This window comes from Oryx dammah, unplaced genomic scaffold (genome assembly GCF_014754425.2).
Source record: "Oryx dammah isolate SB20612 unplaced genomic scaffold, SCBI_Odam_1.1 HiC_scaffold_25, whole genome shotgun sequence".
Taxonomy (NCBI): Eukaryota; Metazoa; Chordata; class Mammalia; order Artiodactyla; family Bovidae; genus Oryx; species Oryx dammah.
In genome coordinates this window covers 71,576,880-71,586,905 of record NW_024070209.1, presented here as the reverse complement: position 1 = coordinate 71,586,905, position 10,026 = coordinate 71,576,880, and the positions used below count along the sequence as shown (strand labels likewise).

Here is a 10,026-nt window from a genome sequence, read left to right as displayed (position 1 = left end):
CACCTTAAAATGAGTGATGAAATCTCTGTGGAAATCTCTGACTTGGAAAGATGCACCCAGATAGACAGCTGCATCACAGAAGCAGGTTACATGTTCTCACTGTAAAGTGATCCTTTTATGTTCTTGTAGAAGATGAGAAAATGTAAGCAGACTCCAAACTCCATTCTCTCTGGGAGTAAGATTTTAGGGGAAGCATTCACTTTATACATTTTCCTCTGATAGGTTTTGATTTTGGACTGGGTCACATGGATTGTGGGGCCTTAGTTCCCCAGCCAGGGATGGAACCAGTGCACTCTGCAGTGGACAAGCAGAGTCCTAACCACTGGACCGTCAGGGAAGTCCCTCTTTTGATAGGTTTTTAAAGCAAACATGTATTGCTTTCCTGATTGTGAAAAATCAAGATACCTTAATAATAAAGATATTTACATTGTGGGAGAGAAGCCTTGGAGAAATATGCATTGGCTAATGAAATTGCTCCAGGTCTCTGTTGCAGGTTGGAATTTATATTGACCTAGAATGGGAAGGCTAGTAGACTCTTGCACTAGGTTTTTTTTTTTTAAGAGAAAATGTACAATCCCTTAATGAGACTGACTTTGAAGGTCAAATCTGTCAAAATACGTGATTCTTAAGGCAAAGGGAGGGTAATGATGAATGAGGTCCTTGGGGCCCCCAGCTTAAACCTGGACTCGAGTTGGTTGCTGGGAGTCAGAGTTGGGGCAGCCAGGACTGGGGGCTGCTCCCCAGCACATCCCACAGCTTGAGCACACAGCCAGGTCAGCACTGTGGTCCAATCACTCCCCCACATGGCCACAGCTTCCGGCCCACCAGCCACCCCTGTCAGAATGACTCTCTAGGATCTCCTGGCCCCTCACCATCTGGCTTTCTCCTACAACCAAGCCCAGAATGTGTGGGTGTCCCCCTGTGTCAAGGACCCAGATTCCATGCTGCCAAGAAGGGGAAGGTAGTAAAGAGACTGCGGGTTTCAGCCTACATGACATTGCAACAGATCTTTGAAGGTGGAGGGGCTGGGAAGGGAGCAGGGGGGCTGTGCGAGGTCACTCTGGCCGAGGGATTCCCTCAGTTCCCAGATGACCGATTCTACATCCCCCTCCTGAGGAGCCGGCACAGGGCTGAGAGGTGCAGTTGACACAGGTTTATTGGTGGAGCTTCGGCGGAGTCCCCCTCTCTCTGGGACAGCCGAGGGCACAGCACCGACGGAAGGATGGACAGACAGAATCCCACACGGACACACGGATGGTGCAGACTCATAAAGATCACAGCACAGCCACGCAAGGCACAGAGACACACAGGCCACAGCACCAAGAAACACACACAGACACAGAACCACAGGGCTAGAACACACGGACAAAGTGCGGGCTTTGGGGCTCCTGCATAGACAGAGCGAGGGCCACATGGGGAGGGGGCCCCTGCTGACCTCCCCCAGGCATAGGCACACAGACAGCACACAGACAGGCAGATACCCGCAGCCAGCCAGGCTGCCACGCAGACAAATGAACTGCACAGAAAGGACACTGGGGATTCCCCAGACCATGGGGAGCGGGACCACAGGACTTCTACCTCCGCCCCCCCACCACCACTGCACTGATTTTCCTGCTCAGCCTGACTCTGGCCCACTCCCCGACACACACACTTTGGTCTTGCCCACTGGGGCTGGAGGGGGCAGGTGGAAGCGGGGGAGAGGGGAAGGGTGCGGGCCCAGCTCTGTCCCTTCTCTGTGAGCAGGGAGGCAGGAGAGTCCAGGGCAGAGCCTGGGCCTGGCAGTGGGGTGAGGCTGGGGCCGGGACTCAGGCTTGGGGGGGCTCCTGGCAGCGCAGGCACTGGGCCATCTCGGGCTGGTATTGCTCGACCTGCAGGGTGCAGCTGGAGAATCCAAACCGGGAGTGGAGCCGGGATGTAGCTTCAGCTAGGACAGCTTCGGGGTCGGCCGTGGAGTCTGCAGGGGAGTGATAAGAAACAGCGAGCTCCCTGGGGAGTGGGGAGCCAGGCCAGGGTCCAGATAAGGATGGGTGAAGGGGAACCCAGGGGTTTTGCATGGCATGAAAGCCAGGATTGAATGGGAGCTTTATTTTCTCTCTCTGTTGTACGAACCGTGTACAACTGTTCAAAGAAAAGGTTGGGGAGACTCATCCCTAACTGACTAGCCTAACACGCTAAACTGTTGTTATTTTGCTATTCACTTCTTCTCTTTGGATGTCAGTGTACAGCTGTGTATTTCAGCAGCCATACCACCCGATTTTCCACAACGATCCAGATGTCAAATATTCTGTTCCCATTGTCCCTCTAGAGTTACCATCAAATATCCTACAGAGTATAATATTTTTGGCATCCAAATTGCAAGTCTCTGATTGCTTCTTGCATCTGGAAGAAACTCAAAAATCCTTTGTCAGCTTGTGAGTCACCCTATATATTTTAAATAGTTGAATCATAATGTGGCTATAATTTTATATTCAGCTTTCTCTCTTAGCATTATACCATAAACATTTTTCCTAGTTGCCATACAGTCTTCATAATCATCATTTTTAAAAGTTATGTGGAGTGAGAAGCTACAATTTACCTCGCTGTGCCCCATCACTTAGACCTGTGGGTACCAGTGATCTTTTAAAGGATTACTGATGCCCTGTACTACTTTAAAGAGGGTGAAATCTCCCCCAGAACACCCTGTCTAGGGCTCCAACATGCATGAGAGAGAGAGAGATACAAAAACAGAGCTAGAGGTCGAGAAAGCCAGAGAGATGGGAACAGTCCCAGTAATTCAGACCGGCTTCCTGTGTTTGGAGGGTGGGAGGGGAAAGGAAAAATGTTTCTGGGAAGTAACTGGCTGGGGCTAGCGTGGACTCACCAATGGCCAGGTGTGCAGAGGCAACGTAGTGCGTGAACGTCAGGGACCACAGGTGCAGCTCATGGGTTGCCCGGACTCCTGGCACCGACAACAAGGTGTCCCGCACGGGTTCAAAGCCCACACTTCGGGGGGTCCCTGCAAGTAGCACCCACCACGTCTTACTGCCAAAGCTGCTCCTGCCCAGAGGTCAGGACCCCATCTCCCCTATCCTGTACCACTCACCCTTATCCCCACAGTTCACCTCATCCCTGAATCCTCCTTCCAGCAATAAGCCTTCTCCCCACACACTCTTCAGAGGAAAGAGGGGTACCTAGTCCTGGAGTGGGGTCAGGGAGGGCCTGGTGCAGGGGATGTAGGAAAGCAGCAGCATCAGACTCACCTTCCATGAGGACACGGAGAACATCTCGCAGGGTGGGAGCTGTGGATCCAAGGGCACAGATGGAGAAGAGGAAGGTGCTGATGGGGTCAGCTGCTTTGTACTGAGGCTGCACAGAAAGAAAGCCCTAAAAGCCTGGGAATTGGGAACCTTTCAGGGGAAGATCTAGGGGCACCCTGGACAAACAGGACCTGAGAGGGGAAAGGGACCATAACCCTGGGCCAGGGGCCCTATGGAGCTGGGAGGTGGAGTAGGGTTGGGATGGGGACCCAGGGAAGGCAGGGCTGGGATGTAGAGAGGCGAGGGGAAGACTGGGCAGGCTTGCACACATGGTACCTTGAAGTAGATGAGGATGGAGGCAATCAGCACCCCAAGGCTCTGCAGGAGGTCTCCCAGCACGTGCACAAAGGCCGCCCGGACGCTGGTGTTCCCCAGGGGCAAGGGCTCCCCGGACCCCTCCTCCAGCGGTGCATACTCTGCCCCCCTAGACCCGTGGCTGTGGGGGGGCCCAGCCTGGTGCAGCACAAAAGCCATTCTGAGGGGGAAGCAGAGCAGCTCAGCCCAGGTGGCCTGCTCCCAGCCTCCTTCACCCACTTCCACGTCCCCTCCTCTCACCTCCCAGGAGCCCTTTCTCTACCTGTTTTCTCCCTATTTTCCCAGTCCTAAGAAGAAAGCAATACTGTCCAAGAGAGACAGAGCCGCCTGAGGGGAGGAATACTTGGTACTAGAGATGTAGATTCAGATCTTGGCCCTGCTACTGAAATTGCTACGTGCCCTGGGCAGGCAAGGCCCCTTGTCACCTCTCGTTGTTTTGACCACACCGTGCAGTTTGCAGAATCTCAGCACCCCAAATGGGTATCAAACCCCAGGCTCTCATCCATGAGAGCTGGAATCCTAACCACTCGATCATCTCTCATTAACTGAATGTCATTAACCACCCCTACCTACCTCGTAGGGGTGGTTGTGTGCTTTAAATGGGACAACATTGATGATGGTCCCCAGCAGAGGGGCCTTTAACCAAGGTCTGTTGACCCTGAATTTTAGGTCTCCACCCCAGCCCCTTCTCAGACATCCCCAGGGCAGCAAGGTGAGAATTGTGTGCATGTGCTGCGGGCCTGCTGGGCAGATAGCCTGCTCTCCCAGCCTGCAGGAGGACCCCTCACCGCCCCTCCAACATGGTGCCTGCTCCATACTGGAACGTACAGCAGATTGGCACAGACCGCAATGCTGGCGGTCAGCAGCATGGCACCCCCCTCGATGTGGTAGTCGCTGTGCAGCAGACGGATGAAGGCCAGGTACAGGAGGATGCCAGTGACCATCCAGAGGGAGACCACAGAGGCCAGAGCCCCCAGAGTTTCTGCAGGGGGAGACAAGCTGTCAGAGAGTGGCCCAGGTCCCTGACAGGTACCTTCTGGCCAGGTCGAAGGGTTCTCAGGCCATGCAGGCACCTTACCTGAGCGGTGCCAGCCAAAGGTCATGGTGCGGGTGGCTGGACGGGTAGAGAGCCAGAGGGAGAAGAGGCTGCCCATCATGCTGCCCACGTCCGCCAACAGGTGGGCCGCGTCAGTCATAATGGCCAGGCTGTGTGCCAAGTACCCACCTGCAAGGGTGAAGTGACGTATCATCTGGTTCCATTAAGCAAATATCATGCTGTGCGTGTGGAGGCATGGAAAAGAGATCGGGAGGGACATATACCAACATGTGAATGGTGGTTTTTCTCTGGTGATGGGATCACACATCTTCTTTTCACTCATTTGCGTTTTCTAGTTTTTCTACAATAACAGATTCTTTTAAAACATTCAGCTGCACCAGGTCTTAGTGGCAGCACGCAGGATCTTCCATCTTTGCTGTGGCATGCAACATGTGGGCTCTGGTTCCCTGACAGGGGTTGAACCCAGGCCCCCTGCACGGGGAACGTGGAGTCTTAGCCACTGGACCACCAGGGAAGTCCCAACAATAACATGTTTTAATAAGAAATAGGGCTTTTAAAGGACCAGTTTGTACTGATAAGCCAGTCCTGAGTCCCCCTGGTACTGCCTGTCCCTCACCCTCTCCTACTTCCTGAGTCCTGGACACCCAGCTCCCCCACCCCAGCCAACCCCATCTTGTCTGCATGTCTGCCCAGGAACTTAGGCATCCTGAGGATGGAGTTGGAGGAGCTGCTCTCTAACTTACCAACCACCTCCCCGGCCATGAAGACGCAGCACACAGCACAGGCGGTGCACAGCTGCCTCTGCGCCTGCATCCTCTCCGGGGTGAGACCCGGCTGAGGCAGGGGCTCCCGGTGGCAGTGGTGGAAGGACATCTCCATGGGTTTGGGCTCCTCAGGGAGGGGCTCGGGGGCCTCTGTGAAGAGACTGAGGCAGGCAACACAGTTCAATCTGGGGCCTGGCTCAAGGGCTCGCCTGCTCCTTCCTCGCTCCCAGGTCCTGGGTCCCCTAGATTAGCTTCACCAGATGTCCCATCTCTCTCTCCTTTTCCGAGTCCTGGTCAAAACCAGGAGCCTTGTACACAGAGGGCCACAGGAGAGATGGGGGCTGAACGGACAACTCAGATCGCAGCCTCCCTTTTCCTTTCATATAGAGAGCTGCAGAGTCTCACAGCACAAAAGAAAGCACCTTAGAGATGAGCTACTCTACTGCTTACTAAGGAATTAGACGTATAAGGCTCAGAGAAGAAGGGGACTTATGGGGTGACACAGCTGGTTAGTGGTCGAGCTGAGATTCGACTCCAACCAAATCAAATCATTATGATAGGCATCACAAGGAATACAAATGAACTGGGTATCCTTTCTAATCCCTGGGAGGCTTTGGTGAACAAGACAAATGTCTACCTAAGTACAGTGAGATGTTTTAGAAGGTAGCTATTTGACTAAGGTCCATCTAGTCAAGGCTATGGTTTTTCCAGTAGTCATGTATGGATGTGAGAGTTGGACTGTGAAGAAGGCTGAGCGCTGAAGAATCGATGCTTTTGAACTGTGGTGTTGGAGAAGACTCTTGAGAGTCCCTTGGACTGCAAGGAGATCCAACCAGTCCATTCTGAAGGAGATCAGCCCTGGGATTTCTTTGGAGGGAATGATGCTAAAGCGGAAACTCCAGTACTTTGGCCACCTCATGTGAAGAGCTGACTCACTGGAAAAGACTTTGATGCTGGGAGGGACTGGGGGCAGAAGGAGAAGGGGATGACAGAGGATGAGATGGCTGGATGGCATCACTGACTCGATGGACGTGAATCTGAGTGAACTCCGGGAGTTGGTGATGGACAGGGAGGCCTGGCGTGTTGCGATTCATGGGATCGCAAAGAGTCAGACACGACTGAGTGACTAAACTAACTAAACTATTTCCTTAGAGCAGCGAAAACAAAGTGCTATCAGGGCTCAGAGAGAGGGATACACTGACTCTAATGAGGACACCAGGGAAGGCCTGAAGGAGGCCCCTGAGAAGGGCCTGGGCAGACAGAGAGGCTTTTGATAAAGAGAAGGTGCACGTGCCAGCGAAGGCAGTATGATGGGGAAGTGGTGTGAAAGTGCCGGGTGGGGCTCCGACCTGGCCTCCTTCCTGGACCTACCCCCGGGTGCCTCCATTCCTGGTCCTTCCACTTCCCTCTGTAGACATGCAGCTGAATGTGGCCCTTTAAGAGAGGAGTAGAATGTGGGGACCCAAAAAGTCTGAAGTTCTTGGCATGGAGAATTACTGGCCAGATTCCAGAGCTGGGTTGTCATGGGGAGGAGACAGTGCAGACTGCTGTGCCTGGGGTGGCAGCAGCAAGAGCGCTGGGTTGGGAGTCTGCCGTGCGTTAGCGGGACCAGTGGGACCATAAGCACCCAGCAGAGGCCGCCTTAACTGCACAGGACTGTAAGCCTCCCTGGACCAGTGAATGGGTCTGGGGGGCCCTCACCTCTAGCATCACCTGGGGATTCGAGAGGCTGAGCTCAGACTGACTGAATTTTCAGTCCACTCTGGCCTAATTCTCGTCCCTGATACCACCCAACCTAAAGTCGGGGGAATGGGCGTGGTGGGGGGATACTAGAACCTTCCACAGCATAAAGGACCTAAGTAGAAAAATACAGTCCTGGGAATTCTATGGAAGTGTGACAAGGAAAACCTTGAGAGAAGATGAAGGCTCCAGATGATAGAAAGGCAATTCCAGTAGTAAAGTGGGGAGGGGTGCCTGGAGGTCTTCTGGTTGAGGAAAGCTCTGCCAATGGGTAAATTTAGGTGGGCGGGAGGAGAGGGCACATTTGGTGCTTCTAGGGAAAACTGGCAGGTAGATTAACGTCTTGGAATCCCCTTCTAAGACTTAGAATCTAGATGGGTATGATACAGGTGTGTTTCCAGAGGAGACAGATGAGGGTGGCTTTGAAATCTGTCCTCATTCTTCAACAAGATATACCGGGCAGTGTACATGTACTGAAGCTCAGGCTGGTGGGAGACTGTGTCACAAATGACTTACTATGCAAGGAGAAGCTGGGGCCGGAAGGGTTATGAACAAAGGACTTCAGATCACAGGGGAAGGAGTGACCAACTCTAATGGGAATAAGGAGAACCTCATAGAGGTAAACAAAGGGGCTCCAGACATGTGGAATGACAATGACAAGATACGCAGCTTGGAGCGTAAGTGTGAGAACCAAGGGAAGGACCGAGGAGGAAAGTGATGGGCTCAAAGGAACATAAAGGGAGATGCGCTGAGTGATTTGATCTTTTCTGAGCTGTGAGATGAATGACCTTGCTGATGCACTAGTCTGGGAGGAGGAGAGGAGGAAGAGAGGAGAGGAGATGGAGTGGTCCAGAGCAGACAAGGCTGGAGGCTCCCTGCGCAGAATTTTAGAGGAGGGGAAGGCAGGTAGGGAAGAACCTCTTTCAGAAAATACTGCAGGATTTGGTGACTAATGGTCATATGAGAATGAGGCGAAACTGGGAGTCAGAGATGCAGGTCTGAAGAACAAACAGAGGGTAAGTGGCTTTGGGGCAGTGGGCAAGATGCCCTTCCTGGCCTGGGGAAGACACAGTGCAGCCAGGCATCAAGGTAGTCACCCATCAACAGGCTGCTTCCTTTTGTTTGGCATTAACTGGGCATTAAAGAAGCCTCATTGTTGGTGTGTGGGTGTAGTGGGGCTACCTGCTGTTTAGAGAGAAGGAAAGACAATTCTCTCTCCCTGGCCCTCTGAAACCCCGGACAAACAACAAATAATATTGAGTTGGATAGAGGGGACAGGTAGAGAGGGGAGACTGTCTTGAAGCAGAGTCAAAAGGGATGTGAAGACATGCTAGGGCCAAGGCTGGAGCCTCCACAACTGCGGTCCTCCGTGGGAGGGATTCAGGGGGGTCTTCCCTCCCTTCTGTGCATCCACTCGCCCACCCATCCAGGTTTACGGCCTCCACCCAGAGAAGGAGCGAGAAATACACAGAGGCACCACAGCAGAGACAAAGGGACAGGGGTTGGGAGGGAAAAGGAGAGATGAGGAAAGAGAAAAAGCCGGAGAGTCTGTCAAATTCCCGAGATAAACGGACGGTGGGCCAACAGACAAAAAGGCCGGCGGAGATGACCAGGGAGGGCCCGGCGCGGCCGCTCGGAGGGACAAGGCGGACTGAGCCGGCGGGACGCGGAGGCGGTTCTTCGGCCGCCCCCGGCCCGCTGTCCCGACTGCTCGGCGCGCCTCATTTCACACCTCGCCGCCCCCGGCCCCGTCTGTGCGGAGCCGGGAATACCCCCGCCGCCCAGACCGCACCTGCTCCTTCCTTACCGCCCCCTCGCTTCCCCGCGGCCGCCCGCCCCCCAGGAGCCGACAAGATCCGCTGCGGAGCCCGGGCCCATCCTCGGCCCGGGTGTCCGCAGCTGGAGGCGGCTCCCCGAACCCCGGCGCTCGGAGGGTAGGGCCGGGGGCCTGCAGAAGGGACTCCGAGGGGCTCCCACGGCAGGGCCCCCGGAGCAGTGGGTACATCGGGGTTCCTGGAGCAGACTCCGGCCCGACGGAGGGGCAGTCGCTCGCGGGGAAGGTCGAGGGGCTTAGGGGGACGGGCCTGGGAGCAGTTTCTCGGGACCGGGAGGAGGGTGGCCGAGAGGAACCAGAGCGGGGTGTCCACCTGCAGGGGCCGGGGTTGGCTGTGCGAGCTGGGGGCGTCTACGCGGCCAGAGAGGCAGAGCCCGGCCGCCACGAAGCCAAGGGGGTCGCGGTGCTCTGGGAAGGCCAGCCGGCCGAGAGAGACAACGAAATAGACGGAAAGCAGAAGGGTAGCGCCCCTCCTCGGCCGAGGGCCGACCCAGATCCGTCCTACCTCTTCAAACGCAGGCCGCCACCAGCGCCGCCCCGGTCTCGGGGGCCCACCAGGCGAGTGGTCTCCGAGCCCCCCGTAGTGGAAGCCGGCTCCATTTCTCCGCGGCCCCCGACCGTCTAGGCCCCACCGAGGTAGGGAGAGGCGTGGCGGCCCCGCGCCAAGTCCGAGCGGCGGGCCGACCCCCAGACTCCCCGCAGGGACGCGGGGCCACCAGAGTGAAGGCAACTGCGGCGGCTGTGGCGCTGGGAGTCCGAACTGCGGCTCCCGCGGCTGCCGGAGCCCCGCCCCGCGTGGGGCGAGCTCCCCAAGCCCCGCCTCCAGGCTCCCCAGCCTCTCCCCACCACGCCTGAAGCCCGCCTCCGGGGCCCTGTGCCCATAGACATGGCTCTATTTCCCGGCGCCAGAGCCAGGTGGGGCGGTGGGAGCTCTCTGAGCCCCTACCCTGTTCTAGAGAATGCTAATCTCCATAGCCCCGCCCCTAGGCTGACTAGTCCCGCCCATGGCTCCGCCCACCA

At 55.7% G+C, this 10,026-nt stretch overlaps 1 protein-coding gene across 1 annotated transcript; it reads right to left on the bottom strand.

Moving 5' to 3' along the window:
- Window positions 1–1,131: 1,131 nt before the first annotated feature.
- On the bottom strand, window positions 1,132–9,793 carry SLC30A3 (solute carrier family 30 member 3). The gene is made up of 8 exons (XM_040224402.1): window positions 9,512–9,793; window positions 5,412–5,593; window positions 4,690–4,836; window positions 4,440–4,593; window positions 3,573–3,771; window positions 3,240–3,345; window positions 2,861–2,995; window positions 1,132–1,954 (listed from the first exon to the last, which is right to left on the bottom strand). Exons 1-8 carry the CDS (start codon window positions 9,604–9,606, stop codon window positions 1,806–1,808), a joined length of 1,167 nt encoding a protein of 388 aa, XP_040080336.1. The 5' UTR covers window positions 9,607–9,793; the 3' UTR covers window positions 1,132–1,805.
- Between the last annotated feature and the right edge of the window lie 233 nt (window positions 9,794–10,026).